Raw genomic sequence first — 22,500 nt, 5'->3', positions numbered from 1 at the left:
AAATAAATATGCAGTTTTTCCAGGGTAAGATTGTAGAGAGAGAGAGAGAGAGAGAGAGAGAGAGAGAGAGAGAGAGAGAGAGAGAGAGAGAGAGAGAGAGAGAGAGAGAGAGAGAGAGAGAGAGAGAGAGAGAGAGAGAGAGAGAGAGAGAGAGAGAGAGAGAGAGAGAGAATGAAAGGAAGGAAGGAAGGAAGGAAGGAAGGAAGGAAGGAAGGAAGGAAGGAAGGAAGGAAGGAAGGAAGGAAGGAAGGAAGAGAAGAGAAGAGAAGAGAAGAGAAGAGAAGAGAAGAGAAGGGAGCAGAGGGAAGGGAAGGGAGAGAGAAGAGCAGAAGACAAGCAAGGCAACAAGAGATAAAGAAGGGAAGGAAAGGCAAAGGAAATTAAAAAGAACAGAGTAGATAGGAAGGGAAGGAAAATTTGAGTGAAGATAAGAACATGGGACAGTAAGATAAGATTGCCTCTCACAAAGGAATAATTCACATCTGCTCAGGTGGCACATGTTTTCAGTAAGGAGCAACAAAAGGATGTGTAGTCTGATTATATAAAGTCTAACCTCTAACACAACTGGTGATCATGAGCCTAGGAATTTATGGAGATCGAAAACACACACAGAATCTTGTATTTTGAACCAGATGGCTAAGGTGGATGACGTGGTGAGTGTGGGATCAGACAGACATCCGTGTATAGATTCGAATCCCACCACGTGCTGTTAGAAACTATGTCATTTGTCGAGTGGTTTAAAGTTGTCTACATGTCACCATGATACCCAGGTTCTAGGTGGAGGTGTAATTGCCTTACACCAAAGATGGATCTGGGTGGTGATATGGGCCCTAATATGGGTACCACTATAAATAAAATTGCTTGTGTTGCTAATGGGTGTTAGCTGGACAGCACTTCCCATAATCTTCAAGTATACCTACAGGTGCTATAGGCCATAACATAAAAAAAATAATAATAAATAAATAAATAAATAAATAATAATAATAATAATAGTAAATAAATTAAAAAAATAAATAACACACACACACACACACACACACAAACTCCAACATTGGAACAGAGAAGGAAGAGAGGGGATCTCATACAAGTTTATAAATTGATCAACGGAATGGACCAAGTGGACAAAGAGTATCTGATCCTGAGAGAAGAATATGCCAGTCGAAGCACAAGATCGCATAGCAAGAAGCTGAGGAAGGGAAGACGTCTAAGAGATGTTAAAAAGTATAGTTTCCCGCAAAGATGTGTTGAGACGTGGAACAGTTTGAATGAAGAAGTAGTGTCTGCAACGAGTGTACACAGCTTTAAGGAAAGATTGGATAAGTGTAGATATGGAGACGGGGCCACACGAGCATAAAGCCCAGGCCCTGTAAAACTACAACTAGGTAAATACAACTAGGTAAACACACACACACACACACACACACACACACACACACACACACACACACACACACACACACACACACACACACATACACACACACACACACCATGTATTTCCAACCAGATGGCCTTCGCTACTTATCAACAGCCATTCACACACTGACACCCACCCACCCACACACTCCCACGCACACTCACACAGGAAGACAGACAACAAACATGATAAAAAGAAAAACAACCACAATCTTGTAATCTCATTCTTTATCTCCTCTTTCAGTCCTGTGACGTGAATGAGGCAAGAGGAAGAGGAAGACAAAGAGGAAGAGGAAGAGGAAGAGGGAGAGAGAGGAACTAGAATGATGATGGAAGGGAAAAAAAGGAAATAAAGTTAAGGGAAAAGGAGTAAAGAAATGAGGAATCTTTAAGAGAGAAATTCAAATGGAGTGAATAATTTTCAGGGAAAGAGAAAGAGAGGAGTGTAATTCAAAAAGAAAAAGGGTGGTGGTGGTGGTGGAGGAGGAGCAGGAGGAGGAGGAAAGCAGGTGTAGTGTGATAAGTGTTGCCAAATTTATCTTATCAACATAATACTGATAAGAAATTTTTTGTCTTTCCTCTCCTACTCTTTCTTTCTTCCTCTGTTACTCATCCTAACTTAACCTCTATTCTTTTTTTCATTTCCAATCTTTTATTTATTTTCAGTATTCATCTCCTATCTTCCTTTATTCTCAGCTTCCATTAATTTCTATTCACCATTCCTCAGTTTTCATTCCCCACTTGTTTTGTTTCCTTTCACTCATATATCCTCATTCTTTACCTGTTCATATCCATTACTTTATAACCCTTTACAATTCTCATCCACCTCTATTTTCATTCCCAAGTAACACAATCCACAAGCACAGTAACTCTCCTCCATCTTACCCACAACCCTCTCTGTGACACCCTCACCAGTGCTTACCTTCAATAGTTTAGCATCCGACTCATTCATGGGGGGATAGATTCTGCCCTTCCCTCTACCCAGGCACTTGGTCTTGTCCTCCTCAGTCACCTGGCAGAAGAAGCCTTTCCTCTTGTCGTACCTGTAGAAGAGGCAAAGGGAAGTGAGGCAAAGGAGAAGGGAATATTAGGAAGGAAAGGGAGAATGAGCAAAAAAAGGAGCAAGATAAGAGAATAGAGAGAAAAAAGGGAGAAAGAAGAGAGGGAGACATAACAAAAAGGAAAGGAGGGTAAAAGAGCACATGGAAAGGGAAGAGGATATGAAGAGAAAGGAAAAGAAGGGAGAGAGAATAGCAGAAGAAAGGCAAGGAAACATAAGGGAAAGGAGGGAAGGAAAGGTAAAGGAAAGGAAGGAAGAATGGAGTAGATGGGAAGGAAGAAAAGGAAGAGAAGGAAACAACAAATGGAAAAAAAATTGTAAAAGGACATGAGAAAGTAAAAACGAAAAGGACAAAGCGAGAAACAATAGAAATTACTATCATCAAAACACACACACACACAAATATAAGAATCATACTAACTTAAAAATCAGAGACGGGTGAGAGGAAAATACTTAGAAGTGTTTAGAGAAGGGAAACGAACCCAATAATACACAGAACATAACCACACCACCTCACCTCAAAACCTCAGTGTAGTTAGAGAAAACTGAGTCAAGAAAGAAACTAGCAATAAAGAAAAGCTAGATGCCAAAAAAAAATAAATAAATAGATGAAAAAATAAATAAAAAAAATAATGAGTGTAGAAGAAAACTAACTAAATAATATACAGAACACAACCAGACCATCTCACCTTAAAAGCTTAGTGTAGTTATAGAAAGACTGGATGCCATGGAAATACAGAAGTGTAGAGGGAAACTAATTTAATAATATAGGCCTGGATGCCCCCTGAAAACAATGAGTATAGAAAGAACCTAACCCAATAATATAACACATCCAGACCACCTCACCTCAGATGCTCAATGTGGTTATAAAAAGACTAAATGCCAAAGAAATACTGGGAGTGTCGAGGGAAACTTTCTTAATAATATAGACCTGGATGCCCCAAAAAATAATGAGTTTAGAAAGAACCTAAGCCAGTAATTTAACACACCCAGACTACCTCACCTCAGTGTAGTAATAGAAAGACTGGATGCCATGGAAATACAGGAGTGTCGAGGGAAACTAACTTAATAATATAGACCTAGATGTTCCAAAAAATAATGAGTATAGAAAGAACCTAAGCCAGTAATTTAACACACCCAAACTACCTCACCTCAGTGTAGTTATAGAAAGACTGGATGCCATGGAAATACTAAGAAGTGTAGAGGGAAAGTAAACTAGATATCACAAAAAATAATGAGCATAGACAAAAAACTAACTCAATAATATACTACAGCCAGAAGAAATACTTAAGAGTGTAGAGGAAAACTAACTTCATAATAGTAGTGGGAAACCAAATACACAGTACACAGCCAGACCACCTCACCTCAAATGCTCAGTGTAGTTATAGAAAGGCTGGATGCCAAGGAAACGCTGCAGCTCATTCATGACATAGACTGGGTCACTGCGCAGCTCCTCCCCGTCAATGAGGATGAGCTGGGAGGCGGGGAAGTGGTCCAGCCAACGCTCCAGGTGCTTGGCGTACATCCCCGGCACCAGACACCTGCAGGAAGGGAATTGGGAAGGTGTTAGGGAGGGCATTGTGGGTAAGGGAGGTTGTGTGAGTGAGTGTTAGTGCTTTAAAAGATTAGATGAGTTTATAGATGTGATGAAAGTTATATTGAAAGGGAAGACTATTGTTGTTTAGGAGTGCTAGAAGTGATAAGGATGTATTTTAGGATTGATTTAAGAATAGTGATCAAGGAAAGAGGAAAGTTGTGCAGCAGAAAACAAAAAAAAAAAAAAAAAATAAAATAAATAAATAAAAAAATAAGAAAAGGTAGATAAGGATGAATGGCAAGAAAAATGTGTATAAACAACTCAAAGAGGCAAGGAAATATGACAGGATGGAATAAAGAATAACGACTGAGGAAATAGAACACCTGTGCTGTAGAAAACAAAGAAAAACATGAAAGGGCAGAAAAGGAAGAACAGCAGGAAAGACATATATAAAGAAAGCAATACAACACACACACATGCAAACACAACCCAATCAATGACTCACTTGTTCCTAAGACTCCTGAGTGGCCGGGGGTCGCCGTCATGTGCTGTTATCACCTGGTGGAAGGAATACTGCAGGGCTGTGGGGTCGTTGTGGGCACGCATGTGGTGGTACCAGGAGTAGGCGCGCTTGCTGGGAGGAATCACTGTCACAACCTGTAAGAGAGGAAGAGAAGTAGTGTGTTAATAAAATACTTTTTTTTATCTTAGGTATAGGGAAATGTTCCCTCATTATTTGTACAAGAGGGAGTAAGATGATGTTTACTGACAAGAGAGAGGAAAAGATGTTAAAGTGGTGTTAATATTTTTCATCTTGAACAAGTATAAGGAATGTTTACTGATTATCTGTACAAGAGATGAAGAGGGAAATGTTCACTGATTATTTGTACAAGAAAGAGTTAGAAGGAAATGTTTACTGATGAAAGAGAGAAAGGGAGGAAGTGAGGGGTTAATATTTTTCTTCACAGAAAAATATTGAGAAATGTTTACTGACAATTTGTACAAGAAATGTTTACTGACACGAAAGAGGAACAGATGAAGTATTATGTTCATATCTTTTCATCTTAGACGAGCATAGATAAATGTTTCCTGGCAATCTGTATAAGAGATTAAGAGGTCCTGTTTACCAAGAAGAGAGAGAGAAAGAGAAAGTAGTGTGTTAATATTTTTCACCTAGACAAGTAGAGGGGAATGTTTACTGTAAAAGAGAGTAAGAGGTGATGTTTAAAGAGAAGCATTTGTAACCTTTCATCGCAGATAGGTACAAGGGGGATGTTTACTGACAAGAGATAGAGGAAGAGATGATAAAGTGACGGGTTCATAGTCTTTCATCTCAAGCAGGCACAGAGGAATATTTATTGACAAGAGAGAGTAAGTGGGGAAGTTTAAAATAATGAATTAATATTTATTTCAATCACAAGCACTTCTCTTCAGCCAATCCAGCCAATCTCAACCCTCTCCAATACTCACTAACACTTGAAAAATTTAATCTCAGTACTCATTCACACACTCCATCCCTGCCACTGCCTGACATCACCCACCAGTTTGGAATGTGGCAGCAGGGCCTTCACACGCTGCGGCACCATCTCCCCTCAAAGTAAGTGGCACTCTTCTCAAACAGGAACCTGCTGGAAGAGTTGGCCGGCACTGGGAAGAAACTCATGTACCTGGGAATGAAAAGGAGTGGTTTTAGTGAGGCAAGATGGTACAAGAAAAGTGTTAGTGTTGAGTGGATGAAGGAAGAGAATTAAAGAAGGAAGATTTGTTATGAATGATGTAAGTAGAAATTCATGTACCTGGGAGGGAAAGGGAGCTGTTTTAGTGAGGTGAGATGGTACAAGAACAGTGCTAAGGTGATGCGTGAGTGAAGAAAATAGTAAAAGGAGGAAAAGTATGTGTAATGAAAGATATAAGTCAAGGAAAACAATAAAGATAATAGAAAAAAAAAAAAAATGAGGAAGCTGGTTTTCTTATGTTTTTCTTTTCTTTATCTCAGGGTGCCCTTAGCCAGCTTTCCCCTCTTACATAAAAGAAAAAATGATGTATTTCTCCTCCAAAGCAAAAACACATCAATACTTTTCCTTTTCTTCCTCCTAACCATTTAATCTCCTTGTTTAACCCCTTCAGTACCATGATGTGTTTCCATATTCATTCTGCTTACTATTTGGCAATTTCATACAGCTTCAGAAAATTATGTATGGATTAAAATGGTGAAAACTCACGCCATTAACCTTCTGACCTCCAAAGACCCTTCCTAGTGTAAATAAAATGGTCTAATCATACCCAAAACTCAAGGTAAAAAAATGCACCCCACTACTGAAGGGTTTAATCTCTTTTTCTTGAACTAAAAGGTAAAAAAATGCATCCCACTACTAAAGGGGTTAATCTCTTTAACTACAAGGTAAAAAAAATGTATCCCACTACTGAAGGGGCTAATCTCTTTTTCTTTAACTACACACAAGATAAAAAAAAAAAAAAAAAAAAATGCATCCCACTACTGAAGGGGTTAATCTTTTTTTCTTGAACTACAACCAAACACTTCTCATCCCAAACAAAACCACATCAATATTCTCCCATTTCTTCATCTTACCAATCAATGCCCTTGTAGTAGTTCTTGCCATTGAAGAACTGCACTTCCTCAAATGTGTCCGCTGAGGGGTAGTTGGCGACAATGGCAGGGTGCATGGCTAGGAAGGTGTACAGTGCTGTGGTGCCGGTCTTCTGTGGGCCAATCACCAGGAACTTTGGCAGCTGATCACACGACTTTTCCTTGGCCCAGATCTGCATGTGGCGCCGGTCTGCACATGGATACTGCAATGGGCGAGGAATGAAAGGTGGGGAAGGATGTGTTATACCTGTTTTCTCTCTCAATTCTTCACTTTTTATTTTTTCAACTTCTGACTTTTCTCTTTATCTTTCACTTATTCACTTACATTCACTCTCCCCACTTCTGACTTTTCTCTTTTCTCTCTTGCTTATTCGTTCTTCATTCATTCCCCCAACTAATGACTCTTCCCTTTACCACTCAATTATTCACTCTTCTTCTCCCCAATATTTACTTTTCTCTTTACCTCTCAATCAATTTTCATTCTCTCCACTCCTGACTTTTCTCTACCTCTCAATTCTTCACTCTTCATTCTCTGCACTCCTGACTTACCTCTTTACCTCTCATTTACTCACTTTTCATCCTCTCCACTCCTAATTTTTCTCTTTACATCTCAATTATTCATTCTTCATCCTATCCCCTATTTACTTTTCTCTTTACCTCTCAATCACTCTTCATTCTCTCCACTCCTGAATTTTCTCTTTACCTCTCACTTATTCGCTTATTCTCCCCACACCCGACTCACCCCCCATATTGGATCCCTCTCATTTGGGAAGAGGTGGAAGTACTTTTCGCCAAGCTGCAGGGGAGGCACTGTACGCAAGCTGAGGTTTGTCCAGCACTTGATAAACTTGATGACTGACTCAAAGGTGTACAGAGCAAGGCGGTCGTTGCCATAGTTACTCAGGTGTGTCATGAAGATGCTGATCTGAGAGGGGTAGAAGGAAAAGGCCAAATTAATAAGACTATTTCATCCATTCATAACATAGAAATCTTGTTAATCTGCCAGTACAAATATAGACAAACACACTGAAAAACTTAACCTCTTCAGTAATGGGACACATTTTTACCATAAGTTTTGGGTATGATTTCATTGACTTTAGAAATGATCTTTGGAGGTCAGAAGACTAATGGTTACAGTCTTCAATATTTTAATCCCCACATAAGTTTCTGAAGTTATACAAAATACCCAAATAGCAACCAGAATGAATATGAAAATACATCAAGGTACTGAAGGGGTTAAATAACTTAAACTAGAGCCTTTTGGAGACAAAAAGCCAAATTCTTAAGACTATTTCACTTGTTCATAGCATAAAAATCTTGTTAATCTGCCACTAAAACCATAAACAAACACATCTAAAAACATGTACAACTTCAACTAGACCCTTTTGGACAATAGGCCAAATTCTTAGTACAGTGGAGACTCAATACTGGAACTTAATTTATTCTAAATGATTGTTTGAGTATCAAAAAGTTTAACTGTTGATACCGATAAATCAGGTAATTCATTCTAATCTTAGCAAAACCTCAAGTTTATAAATAATTGAAAGTAATTCTTTTTATAATTTGATTTGTACATGTTGTAAATGAAGGATAGTGATGGATCACATAGAAAAGAAGGGGAGAAGGATGGGGTCCATAAAAGTGGTTTTGCTATTGATGAGGTAGAACCCATGTTAATCTGTCAATGGAACCATGAAACTACCTTTAAAAAACTGTGATACTGAAACAAGAGTCTTAGAAATACAACTTATGTGGCCACTATTTTCAAAGTCCACAGTTATGAGGAATCTTGTTCGTAAGAGTGTTTTTGCTTTTGATAAGATAGATATCAATGTAATCTGTAAATACAACCATCAAACCTCCCTTAAAAACCCATATGACTAAAACAAGAGTCTTTTTCAAATATAGGTTATGTTGCCACAATTTTCAAAGTCCACAGATATGAGGAGCTTGGTTCACATGAGTGTTTTTTGCTATCATAAAGTAGAAATCATATTAACCTGTCAATCAAACTATCAAACTATCCTTAAAAACCTGTGTAACTGAAACAAGAGTTTTTAAAATCTAGCTAATGTGGCCACTATTTTTCAAAGTCCACAGAGATGAGAAATCTTTTTGTAAAAATCTTTATGCTATTGATAAATTAGATACCATGGTAATCTGTCAATAAAACCATATAACTACCCTTAAAAATCTGTTTGACCGTAACAAGAGTATTTTGAAAATATGTTATGTGGATATTATTTTTCAAAGTCTACAGAGATGATAATATTTACCCGTAAGAGTATTTTTGCTATTGATAGGTAGAAATCATGTTAAATCCATCAATGGAGCCATGAAAATACCCTTAAAAGACCATTTTACTAAAATAAGAGTCTTTTTAAAAATACAAATTATGTAGCCAATATTATTCAAACTCCACAGTTATGAGGAACTTTGTAAGTGTGTTTGCTTTTGATAAGGTAGATGTCATTTTAACCTGTTAATAGAACCATCAAACCTCCCTTAAAAACCAGTGTGACTGAAACAAAAGTTTTTTTGAATTATAGGTTAAGTTGCCCTAACTTTCAAAATCCATAGATATGAGGAGCTTGGTTCGTATGAGTGTTTTTTGCTATACATAAAGTAGAAATTATATAAATCTGTCAATAGAACTATCAAACTACCCTTAAAAACCTGTATAACTGAAAATACTCTTTTTAAAATATAAGTTTTTAGAGATGAGAAAGAAAAGTCGGACATTCACATTTGTTGGACCAACCTTTCCCTCTATTAGTCCAAGTTATATAGACTCTACCGACTTTCATCCATACATCTATATATAGTTTTCCAGCAAATGGGTACTCCAGATTGACATCTATATAAAGACTGCTGCAAAACTATATATAATTATATATAAATGTTATTTGTGTTTGATTGGTGACAATATATGTCAATATATTTAAATCAATGTTTGAAGTTACTCACATCCAGGATTTGTGACCTGGATGTAAGAGATTTGTCTGGCAGTTAAATCATAAAAAACATAACCAAACTCTTATATCTTCTTAATCTGGGGCAAAAAAAAAAAATAATAAATAAATAAAATAAATAAATAAATAAATAAATAAATAAAATAAAAAATAAATAAAATAAATAAATAAAAAAATAAAAAGCCTTAAAAACTACATCTTGTTAATCTGCCAGTAAGATCATAAAAATCACCTAAACACTTGCAAATTTTTAAATTTGAGCCATTTAAAAGTAGTGCTTTTTAATGTAAGAGAGGGAAACTGACCAAAAGCAATAAAAATAAATAAATAAATAAAATAAATAAATAAAAAGGCCCTCTTAGTAGACAGTGTAGGTACAGCATAATGTTTCCGAACAGGTCATTACTTACAGGGTTGTACACGATGGTGAGGAAGAGCTGCCCGCCATGTATGCTGGTGTCCAGAGCTTGGCGTCCCCCCGGGTACTTGTCAATAAAGATGGTGTGAGTGAAGAGGCCACAAGTTTGTCTCGGAAGTACCTACAGGAGGATGCAGAGTTTTTTTTTTTTTTTTTTTCCCCCCCAACAACCAGAAATAGCTTAAAACTCACAGAATATTCATACACATACACACACTGTACACACACACACACACACACACACACACACACACACACACACACACACACACACACGGCCCGGTAGCTCAGTGGTTAGAGCGCTGGCTTCACAAGCCAGAGGACCAGGGTTCGATTCCTTGGCCGGGTGGAGATATTTGGGTGTGTCTCCTTTCACGTGTAGCCCCTGTTCACCTAACAGTGAGTAGGTACGGGATGTAAATTGAGGAGTTGTGACCTTGCTGTCCCGGTGTGTGGTGTGTGCCTGGTCTCAGGCCTATCCGAAGATCGGAAACAATGAGCTCTGAGCTCGTTTCATAGGGTAACGTCTGGCTGTCTCGTCAGAGACTGCAGCAGATCAAACAGTGAATTACACACACACACACACACACACAAACATACAAGTTTATAAATTGATGAATGGAATGGATCAAGTGGATAATGAGAAACTGATCCTGAGAGAGGATTATGACATTCAAAGCACAAGATTGCATAGTAAAAAATTGAGGAAGGGAAGATGTCTGAGAGATGTTAAAAAATATAGTTTACCGCAAAGATGTGTTGAGACTTGGAACAGTTTGAGTGAGGGAGTGGTATCAGCAAAGAGTGTACATAGTTTTAAAGAAAAATTGGATAAGTGTAGATATGAAGACCGGGCCACACGAGGATAAAGCCCAGGCCCTGTAAAACTACAACTAGGTAAATACACACCATAATATTGCGGTGAATGAAGCCCCGTCTGAGTCGAGCAGGGTTGAGGTGCGGGTATTCCTCTGAGGACGTGACACGCACATTCCACACCTTCTTCCAGGCGTCATAGAGCGGCTCGTGGACAGGATACACGCCGGAGTGATGGGGGGCAATGCTGTAACCTGCAGGGGGGGATGACATGTGTTAAATTAAATGAAGCAAGCGAGAAGCACACTTGTTCATTTGTACCAATTCATTTATTCAGCAGCCAATACACAGGGCAGACACATCCTTTCACTGGCTGCTTCCCCAGTTGACCCCTTCCCTGACATACACACAAGTAAACAACATCTCCTAAGCAGGCGAGAAGCACACTTGTTCATCTGAAGCTCTTCATTTATCCAACTCCTTCAGCAGCCAATACACAGAGCAGACATATCCTTTCACTGCCTGCTTCCCCAGCTGACCATGAAATACCAACATGCAAACACCACCTCCCTAAGCAGATGAGAAGCACACTTGTTCATTTGTAGCTTTTCATTTATTCAATTTCAGCAGCCAATACACAGGGCAGACACATCCTTTCACTGGCTGCTTCCCCAGTTAACCCCTTCCATGACATACACACAAGTAAACATCTCCCTACGCAGGCGAGAGGCACACTTGTTCATCTGTAGCTTTTCATTTATTCAACTCCTTCAGTGACCAATACACAGAGCAGAAACATCCTTACGCTGCCTGTTTCCCCAACTGACCATGAAATACCCACATGCAAACAACATCTCTCAAAGCAGACGAGAAGCACACTTGTTCATTTGTAGCTTTTCATTTATTCAACTTCAGCAGCCAATACACAGAACGAACACATTCTCTCATTGCCTGCTCCCCCCGTTGACCCCTTCCCTATGCACATGTAAACAACACCTTCCATTTTTCACCAGTATTGCCATACCCACAACAGTGACACCACATAAGAACACCTAGTAGACAAATAATAATGTATAAAATGAACATATTACCTAACCAAAATAAATAAATGTATATCAACCCCTTAAATACTATGACGCTTTCACATAATCACTCTACAGTATTTACTATTTGGTGATTTTAAACAGTTCCAGAAACTAATTTGGGGGATTAAAATAGTGAAGACTGTGGACATTACTCTTCTGACCTCCATAGACCTTTCCTAATGTCAATAAAATGGTCTCATCGTACACAAAATCTCACAGTAAAAATGTGTCTCAGTACTGAAGAGGTTAATGGAAGTGAATGTAGAGATGTAGGTGATTATGGGAAGGGAAGGGAAGGGAGGATGAGAGGGTGTATAAGAAAAGGAGGTGAAGGGAGAGGTATATGGTAGGTGAAGGAAGATATAAAGGGAGGTATATTATGGGGAAAGGAAGGAAAAGATGAAGGGAGGTGAAGGAAAAGATGAAGGGAGGTGAAGGAAAAGGTGAGGGAGGTTAAAGAAATGAAGAGAGGTAAAGGAAAAGATAAAGGGAGGAATGCAAGAAGATGAAGCAAAGAGATGATAGAGATGTGATGCTCAGAAAAAGGGAAAATAGAAAATGAAGAGAAAAGAAGGAAATAAGAGAAAACAAAAATTGGGAAAAGAAGGAAATAAAGAAAAAGAAGTGAAGAGAAGACATACTGGAGATGTGAAACTTAGGATAAAAAGGGAGGAAAGAAGAGAAAAACAAGGGAAAAAAGAAAAAGAAGGGAAGAGGTGCTGCTGATGTAATACTTAAGAAAAACATGCCCAACAAATTCAGCTTTACTCCTTAAAACACACAAACACACACACACACACACACACCTGAGTCAGTGGGAATGTTGTGTGCCAGGGCAAACTGCTTGTTGAGTTGCATTTGGTATTCCAGCTTGTCCTGAGTGAGAGTGTGAGGCTGTGTGTGGCCCCACATGTGTCCAAACCACGAAAACTCATCCACGTGCTCTGCGGTACAAGATAGGGATGAGAGAGAGAGAGAGAGAGAGAGAGAGAGAGAGAGAGAGAGAGAGAGAGAGAGAGAGAGAGAGAGAGAGAGAGAGAGAAACACTTTCATTTCTGTCCATAAATCTGTATAATGATCTCCTTTCTTTGTTGATTTTCACTTTACTTTGATGAATGGACAATAACAGCACACCTACAGTATTTCTAGCACCATTATTCTTATTACTACAATTACCACCACCACCACTACTACTACTATTATCACCAGCACAACCACCACCACGACTACTTTTTTTATGCAAGAGGGAAAGTTGGCCAAGGGCAACAAAAATTTTAAAAATGACCCACTTGATTGTCAGTTCCTTAAAAGATTAATAGAGTTAGCCAAAAGTATGGGACAAATGTCTTGAAACTTCCCTCTTAAGTGAAGATGGAAATACAGAAGAAGGGAGGGAGTTCCAGAGTTTACTAGAGAAAAAAACTCTGCCGTGGTACAGTAGAACCATGCCTGCTTTGGGGTCCGAGGGGTCTCCAAGCGCACGGGTTCGAATCCTGTCCGTGGTCTGAGTGTAGATTGGGCTTCCTCACTCGGGGCAACAGTTTCCAAGCGGGTGGGCTTTGAGATAGGAGGTACCCCAAAAAGTATCCCCTTTAGCCCAGAAATTCCATACATACTACTACTACTACTACTACTACTACTTCTACTTCTATTACTACTCCTACTACTATTACTCACCCAGCAGCATCCTGTCCCCTGCATTCTCCTCAGGGTAGCCGTTCTGGTAATACTTCCCACTAAAGCCCAGGTTAAAACGCCAATCTGGTACCAACTCTCTCAGGCGATTCTGTGAGTCTAGCAGGGCCTGGCAGGGAGGAGGAGGAGGAGAGCAATAATAATGATGAATATTAAAGATGATTTTTCTTTTTTCTTTATTTTATGTCGGAATTATAGGAATGTTACCAGCAAGAGCAACAAAAATGACAATAAAAAGACCCACGGAGATGTCACGCCCACACAAAAATACTCACACACACACACACACACACACATACACACAGATAGATAGTGAACTGTATGGAAAAGACAGACAGACAAGACCTGGTATCACTGACTGAAGATGGAGATAGACGGACAAGAGGACACCAAGAAGATCATGAAAAGTCAACATCAGAGAAACATTAAAAATTTAAGTTTTCCACAAAGGACACTTGACATCTGGAACAGCTTGAATGATATGAGTGTAACAGCAGAAAGAGTGCATAAATTTAAGGAATAGTTGGATAAAATTAGATATGAAGGTAAGGACACACACTGTAATATACACCTGGGTAAACACACACACACACACCTTAACATCATCAGGAGTCATGCGCACACCCTTCTTGGCTACAAAAATGTCATCAATGTCCACCAGAATGTATCGCTCTAGGGAGAGGGAGATGCGACCCAGACTCAGGTAAGACACGGCATCCAGGAATAGGAGTCGGTGCAGCCAGAAATCAAGGTTCCCGCCAAACAGCACCCGGGATATGCCATCGTAGTCTCCTTTGTCCTGATTGGGAAGAGAAATTATAGGTAAAGGAAGATACAATTTTTGAGTTTATTAATTAATTTATTTTTTAGTTTTATGTATAGAATTATTAGTGTATTTTTGCTTTCTTCTTCTCCTTTATTTATTTGTTTTTGATGCTCTGGGCTGGGGGGAGGGAAATGAGGTGAGGGAAAAAATTAAGCCGTGTTTTTTCTTTTTCTCTCTTTTTTATGTAGGAAATTGTTGATATATTTTGCTTTTTTCTTTGCCTCTTTATTTTATTTACTTTTTTCTTAATTGTCCTTAAGAGAGGGAAGAAATGAGATGAGGGAAAAAATGAAGCATTGAAGTTTTTCCTTTTTCTTTTTATGTCAGAAATTATTGATGTATTTTGCTTTTTCTTCTCCTTCTATTTATTACTACTACATTTCTTTAGCACTGTCCTGATGGAGGGAAGAAATGACGTGAGGGATAAAATAAACTGTTGCGTTTTTTTCTCGTTTTTTTTCTTTTTATGCTGGAAATTATTGACGTATTTTGCTTTTCTCTTATCCTTTTATCTTATTACAATTTTTTCACGAGGAAAAAAAATGAGGCGAGAAAAGAAATGAATTGCTGCATTTTTTTCCTTTCTTTTTTTCTATAGGAAAATTATTAATATATTTTGCTTTTTTTCTTGTTTTTATTTTATTCTTATATTTCTTAAGAATTATCCTGATGGGGAAGAAAATGAGGTAAGATACGAAGGAAGTGTTGATTTTTCTTTCTTTTTTCCTTTTATGTAGTGAATTATTAGTATATTTTCTTTTTCTTCCTTTCCTTTTATTTATTTGTTTTCAATGATCCTGATTAGAGGGAAGAAATGTAAGGTGTGCTAAAAAAGACATGGCGTATTGCTAAGTTATATTTTTCCTCTTCTTCTCTCTTTATCTTTTTATTCTTTAATGGTTCTGGTCCAAAGGAAGTGAAAAAATGTTAGAAGTACAGTCTCTCTCCCTCTCTTTCATCTTTGTTTTTTCATGTTTTCATCATCCATCAATTTCCTGTCACACTGCTCTCTCTCTCTCTCTCTCTCTCTCTCTCTTATCATCTTTATTTTCAATCTTATAATACTCCATCAATTTCCTGTCTTACTACTCTGTCAATCTCACTTCTTATCAGTCTCTTTATTTAACCCAATTATACCTTTCCATCATACATATATCCTGTCTTCTAATCCTCCTCCAGTTCCTTTTTTTTTCTCCCTCTCTTTCTCCTCTTTTCTTATCTCTCCTATCTTGTCAGGTGTTCTCTTTCTTTATCCCTCTCTCACACTTTATCAAACTAAATTACCCTTAATTCTAAATCCTCTCATAATCATCTTCTGTTCCACCTATTACTTCCCTTCCTTCTATTCATTTCCATTCTCTCTCTCTCTCTCTCTCTCACCAGGATGGCCAGGATGAGGTGTTCCTCTGAGAAGTGTGGCAGGCTGGGGGCGGCCCACTCCAGGGGTGTGTAAGTGGTGTCAGCGGGGGTGAAGACAGTCCAGTCCGTGCCCGGCAGCTCCTCCTGCAGTGTCCCACCCGCCCTAGTCAGCCGCAGCACTGGGTTGTCACTATTCAGGCTCACGTTCTGCAGGATGGTGAGTGACGGTCAGTAATGGTGAAGCTCTGGACACTATCACAATCTTTCTTCATTAGGTATTCTGAAACCCTTCTGTGCTCTATCTCTGTTACTTCAAGAGGCTCTACTTGATTTTTTTTTTTTTTTTGCAGGAGAGAAACCAGCCAAGGGCAACAAAATTTTACAAAAAAGTCCATTTGAGGTGCTGGTTCCCTTAAAGAGTGCTAAAGATGAAAAAAAACATAAAAAGACAAAAAACAAAGAACATTAGCACTCACCTCAATGCCAAGACTGGAGTGAAGGTATTGAAGAATAACAAAACTACACACATACACACACAAAAAAATAAATAAATAAAAATAAATAAATAAATAGAGCTAAGACAAAAAAAAGAAAAAGAAAATAAAAGATAAAAAGACAGACAGAAAAAGAACATTTGCACTCACCTCAAGACCAAGACTAGAGTGAATAACAACACTACACACACCACACACACAAAATAAATAAATAAATAAATAGCTAAGACAAAAACAAGAAAAAAACAAAAAAGATGCGGGTGGATCGAGGAAAGTTTTGGCTACAAGTGGATGATTGAAGGTTCAAATTCCACTGGTTTTGTGGATTTGGTGGATGAAAATGTAGGTGGAACACACACACACACACACACACACACACACACACACACACACACACACAAAAAAAAAAAAAAAAAAAAAAAAAAGCTACTCACCTCAAGGCCAAGATTGGAGTGAATGTAGAGAGGAAAGCCCCTTAGTTTTGCTCCAACCTGCGTCTCCTCCCTGGCCGGCATGAACCCAACCAGACCCACGCCATAGTCCCTGAGGTATTTGTCCAGCAGTTCTCGGTTCCAGGGGTCAATTTGGAGGTAGCGCTCAAAGTTCTCAAACACCACCACTCCATATTTCCCCTTGGACAGGTTGGTGAGGCCTGGCAGTGACTTCCCAAGCACCTCCATCTTGTACCTGTGTGAGTGTTCGGGTGTGGTGAAGTGAGATTTGGTGTGGTGAGGTGAGGTCAGGTGCGATGAGGTAAGGTGTGGTGTGGTGAGATGAGGTGAGACAAAATGTGGTGAGGTGAGGTGAAGGTTGGTGTGGTGTGGTGTGGTGTGGTTTGGTTAGGTTAGGTTTGGTGAGGTGAATGAGGTGAAGATTGGTGTGGTGAGGTGAGGTGAGGTGAGGTGAGGTGTGGTGTGGTGTGGTGTGGTGTGGTGAGGTGAGGTGAGGTGTGGTGTGGTGTGGTGTGGTATGGTATGGTATGGTGTAGTGTAGTGTAATGTGGTGTGGTGTGGTGTGGTGTGGTGTGGTGTGGTGTGGTGTGGTTTGGTTTGGTTTGGTTTGGTTTGGTTTGGTTTGGGTTGGGTTGGGTTGGGTTGGGTTGGGTTAGGTCAGGTCAGGTCAGGTCAGGTCAGGTTAGGTTAGGTTAGGTTTGGTGAGGTGAGGTAAGGTTAGGTTTAGTGACGTGAAGGTTCATGTGGTTTCAAAAAGTCAGATTACAATAACAATAAATTAACAATATAACAACAAAATAAATCAACAAAAATCATCACCATCAAAATTTCAAAACACAAAAAAAAAAAAAAAAAAAAAAAAAAAAAAGCACTCAAACAACAACAAAATAATAAAAACCACAATAACAATAAAACAAACAAAATTCTGAGCCACCATCACCACCACCACCACTTACTTAATCCTATTGGCCACCAGGATATGAATGATGGCCTGGCCTGTCCTGGAGTACTGGGTCTCCGTAAACAGAAGCACCTTGGGGTCCTCTCGTAGCCTGCTCTGGGTGGGGCGAGGGGGGGCATGGGGGTGGGGCAGCTGGCTGGTGGCGTTGGCGGGGTTGTTGCAGCGGAAGGCGGCCTCGGGGGGACGGCCACGCACCATGCTGGAACACACAACAAAGCTGCGCGTCTTTCAGTATTTGGGCACGGCTGAGAGGGCCAGCCGGGGTGCTACTGCTACTGCTACCAGGAGGGAAGGGTGCTACTCATAGGGAGAGATGAAGGGAAGAGAGGAAGGGGAGGGAAGGGAGGAGAGTAGAGAGGGGATAAACTGTACAGAGAGAGAGAGAGAGACAAGGAGAGAAAGAAAGCAAGGTGTACAGAGAGAGAGCGACAGGGAGACAAAGAACGAATTGTAGCTAAAGAGAGACAGGGAGAGAAAGAAAGGAAGGTATAACTACAGAGAGATGGAGAGAAAGAAAGAAAATTGTAGCTAAAGAGAGAGGGAGAGAAAGAAAGCAAGGTGTAACTAGAGAGGCAGGGAGTGAAAGAAAGAAAAATGTAGCTACAGAAAGATTGAGAGAGAGAAAGCAAAGTGTAAGTACAGAGAGACAGAGGAAAAAAAGCAAAGGGGTAGGCTAAAGAGAGATAGGGAGAGAAAGAAAGCAAAGTATAGGTAAAGAGAGAGATATGGAGAGAAAGCAGGCCAGGTGTAAACAATTGTGTGGTCATTATAATATCCCCACTATGTTCTCTACCCTTTGACACTTTCCCTATTGTTTTTCAAGTTTTGCATCTTATCTATTTATTTATCTATCTATCTAATATAATTTTTTTGAGGGGAAATGTAATGAATGACTTTTCTTCTTAACCTTAACCTAACCTAACTTAACCCTGACCTAACCTAACCTAACCAAAAAATATAAATGACATGTTTTTTTCCTACTTCTCTGCTTTCATTAAAAAAAACAAGGCCAGCAGGTGTAAAGTGTAACAAGTAAGCAAGGCAGGATGTGTACGAGTAGCATGAACAGATGTATTTGTTGTTACTCATTACTATTCTGAGAAGTCAACAGTGGGCCATCCTGTTAAGTGGCCCCCCCCTGCTTCTGTTTGGTTTGTAATGCCTGCCACTTCATCAGATTACCGCTAGACATGTGGTGCTTTGTTACTGTTGCTCCTTGCCTAGTTTTTTGAGGTATGCAGTCTTCAGTAGCAAAATATTTCATTGCTACATTTAGAGTTAGTTAATTGATTGTATTTTTTTCTGAGTTCTGTTATTTTTTTTATTCTAAGATTGACAGTCCTTTTTTTTCCCCTCTTTATTTGAATGTTATGGTTTGTGGTTTGCAGTATTCAGTAGCTAATTATTTCATAGATACATTTAAAAAGTTAGTCATTTTTTTTCTGAGTTCTCTTTTTAATTTTAAGATTGGCATAGTTTTGTTTTCTTTTTTCTCTAGACATGTGGTGCTTTGTTACTGATGCTTTTCCTAGCTTTTGTGTGGTTTGCAGTCTTCATTAGCAAACTATTTCATCGTTACATTTAGAGTTGATTAATTGATTGTATTTTTTTCTGAGTTGTTATTTTTTTTATTTTAAGACTGACAATTTTTTTTCCCCTCCTCTATATATGAATGTTATGGTTTGGGGCCGCCGTGGTGCAGTGGGACCACGCGCGCTTTGTGGGCTCCAGCGTTCTCAAGCGCACAGGTTCGAATCCTAGCCATGGTCCGAGGTTAGAAAAAAAAAAAAAAAAAAAAAAAATTATGGTTTGTAGTCTGCAGTATTCAATAGCTAATTAATTCATAGATACATTTAAAAAGTTGGTATTTTTTTCCTGAGTTCTCTTTTTAGTTTTGAGATTAGCATAGTTTTTTTTTTTTTTTGTATACCTTCTATTTTAAGATTAGTACAGTTTTGTTTTGTATTTTATCTATATATGACAGTTATGGCTTGTGGCTTACAGTGTTCAGTTGCAAATGAATTCAAAGCTATATTAAAAAAGTTGGTAATTTTTATTCTTTTTTTTTTTTTTATTTATTTATTTCAAGCATTTTTTTTTTCTTTTTTTTTCTATACAGTATATGAAAGTTATGGTATGAGGTTTGCAGTGTTCAGTAGCACATCATTACACAGCTACATTTATAACCAGTTGGTAAATAGATTGCATTTTTTTTCTTTCCTGGATTTTTTTTTCCAATGATGGCATAGATTTGTTTTCTTTTTATCTATATACGAAATTACATCATGAGAGCATAATAATATAATAATATAGTATCTCAAAGAAAAAAAAAAGTTCTATTGCAGGTTATTTGTCTTCATTTTGTTCTCTAAAACTATTAAAAGCATGCATATAGTTAAGTACATCTAACATCTCTTTCCTGAATAACTGGTGATTCTATAAAACTTGCAAACCCTAAAAAGATCAAAAGCATTGAGTTAAACATAATATCTCTTTCACCTTGCAATTAAGGAAACTTGTAAACTCTCTAACACTGAAAGCATTAAAAGCAATGATCTAAATATAGTATCTCTTTCCTAAATGATAACTGGTGATTCTATAAAACTTGGAAACTCTAAAAAAAAATTAAAAGCATTAAGTTAAACATAATTCTCTTTCACCTGGCAATTTCAAGAAGCTTGCAAACTAACACTGGAAATATTAAAAGAGCATCAAATCAAATCTAGATATTCAGCATTTCTTTAGATATTCAGCAGTTTTTAGATATCCAGCATTTCTTTAGATATTCAGTATTTTTTAGATATCCAGCATTTCTTTAGATATTCAGCATTTTTTAGATATCCAGTATTTCTTTAGATATTCAGCATTTTTTTTAGATATTCAGCATTTCTTTAAATATTCAGCATTTCTTTAGATATTCAGCATTTCTTTAGATATCCAGCATTTCTTTAGATATCCAGCATTTCTTTAGATATTCAGCATTTCTTTAGATATCCAGCATTTCTTTAAATATTCAGCATTTCTTTAGATATTCAGTATTTCTCTCACCACACCACATGCTATTTTTTCCATTTTCTATCCCTGTGGAGGTGAGGCATGTCAATCACCTCCCCCTACATGTACTATTCTGAGCCTCACCCAAGCCCAGCTGAGTACTAAAAGGTCAGAGGTCACAGCCAAAAGGTCATAATGAAACAATTGCGGAGTTGCTACACAGGTTAAATAAGGTGACATTTTAACACCCATTGGCTTATTCTGGTCTTTATTATTGTTTATATAAAGGTGGTTTTGCTGGAATTTTTGTCCAGAGATGTTTTATTTATTTATCAATTCTTTATTTTATCATTATTTATTTATTACTTATTCATTTGATTATTTTCTATTTATTATTTCTTTATTTTATTATTTATGTATTTTTTTTTATGAAAGAGAGGAAATCCATCCGAAAGCAACAAATTGAGTAAGTAGAAATGCCCACTCAGACACCAGTTGGATTTATTGCTATTCGATTTGTCCCTTATTTTTTTTTATTTTTATTTTATTTATCTATTTATTTTTTTGCTTCTTAACCTCTTCAGTAACATGACACGTTTTCATATTCATTCTGCTCACTATTTGCTGATTTTATACACCTTCAGAAACTTATGTAGGGATTAAAATAGTGAAGACTGTGGCCATTAATTGTCTGACTTCCACTGACTCTTCCTAATGTAAATAAAATATAGTCTAATCACACCAAAAATTTGTGATAAAAATGTATTCCAGTCCTGAGGAGGTTAATATTGTGTTTGGTGAAATAGCTTTTTTTTGTTCAAGATATTCACTTTAATCTTATTTTATTCTATTTATTTACTTACTTGTTCTGATTTTTTATTTATTTGATCTATATATTCATTTATATAATCCTACTGTGTGTGTGTGTGTGTGTGTGTGTGTGTGTGTGTGTGTGTGTGTGTGTGTGTGTGTGTGTGTGTGTGTGTGTGTGTGATGACATTGTGAAATTAGAGTTCTATTTCTATTCATCTATTTATTAAGACTTTTTTTTACTTATTCTACTTATTTATTCATTTAATCTTTTAGTGTGTGTCGGCATTGTGAAATAGACTTTTTACACCTAAATGACAAATAAAGCAATTTTTCTGTCTATGTCTCTCTCTTTCTTTTCTTATTTATTTATCTACTTCTTACTATTATCACTATTATCAATCTTTCAGTGGAAATTGTGAATCTCTCTCTCTCTCTCTTTTCTATCTTACTTGCATATAAAATTAAAAAGAACACTAACTTCTTTCTACCCATAAACAATGTAAACTATTTCCTTAAACATGTAAAGATCATGAAAACTGAGACCTTATACTCCACCTCATGCACAACAACTTACAATTTTCGAGTAATACAAGTAGGAAGAATGTTAAGAAAAGTGGAGAAGCGAGTACAAGTTTTCCTTTCCCTCCTGGTTAGCACTGAGAATTGTACACAAGCAAACCAAGAGTAGATGTGAGCGAGTGAGTGAGTGAGTGAGTGAGTCAGTGAGTGAGTAAATAAGTAAGTGAGTAAGTGAATATGTGAGTGAGTGAGTGTGAAAGAGCTAAGCAACAAAGGAAATGACAGTGCATGAGAGAGAGAGAGAGAGAGAGAGAGAGAGAGAGAGAGAGAGAGAGAGAGAGAGAGAGAGAGAGAGAGAGAACTTCCATTGTTAGTGTAGTGTTAATTGAGCAATCACAAATCAAGAAAAAGTGAGCAAAAAGTCAATGAAATTTTTATTACTGAGGTAATAGGAAATATGCAAAAACCATTAACA

The 22,500-nt window shown here is 37.8% G+C and overlaps 1 protein-coding gene across 1 annotated transcript in view; it reads right to left on the bottom strand.

Annotated features, from left to right (window-relative positions):
* The window catches only part of LOC123511822 (bifunctional heparan sulfate N-deacetylase/N-sulfotransferase-like), a 26,429-nt gene that overhangs the window by 295 nt on the left and 3,634 nt on the right, over nucleotides 1-22,500 (bottom strand). Inside the window, 15 exon segments of the mRNA XM_045267869.1 lie at nucleotides 2,339-2,459; nucleotides 3,841-4,017; nucleotides 4,519-4,670; nucleotides 5,555-5,607; nucleotides 5,610-5,680; nucleotides 6,604-6,824; nucleotides 7,364-7,546; nucleotides 10,004-10,132; nucleotides 10,921-11,081; nucleotides 12,719-12,856; nucleotides 13,590-13,716; nucleotides 14,203-14,406; nucleotides 15,814-15,999; nucleotides 16,721-16,973; nucleotides 17,695-17,916. Of these exon segments, the coding sequence (XP_045123804.1) occupies nucleotides 2,339-2,459; nucleotides 3,841-4,017; nucleotides 4,519-4,670; nucleotides 5,555-5,607; nucleotides 5,610-5,680; nucleotides 6,604-6,824; nucleotides 7,364-7,546; nucleotides 10,004-10,132; nucleotides 10,921-11,081; nucleotides 12,719-12,856; nucleotides 13,590-13,716; nucleotides 14,203-14,406; nucleotides 15,814-15,999; nucleotides 16,721-16,973; nucleotides 17,695-17,916 (2,398 nt within the window).

The sequence above is a fragment of the Portunus trituberculatus genome, chromosome 32, assembly GCF_017591435.1.
Source record: "Portunus trituberculatus isolate SZX2019 chromosome 32, ASM1759143v1, whole genome shotgun sequence".
In the NCBI taxonomy this organism is placed as follows: domain Eukaryota; kingdom Metazoa; phylum Arthropoda; class Malacostraca; order Decapoda; family Portunidae; genus Portunus; species Portunus trituberculatus.
Note: the sequence above shows the minus strand (reverse complement) of the source record. Positions and strands in the feature narration are given on the sequence as shown.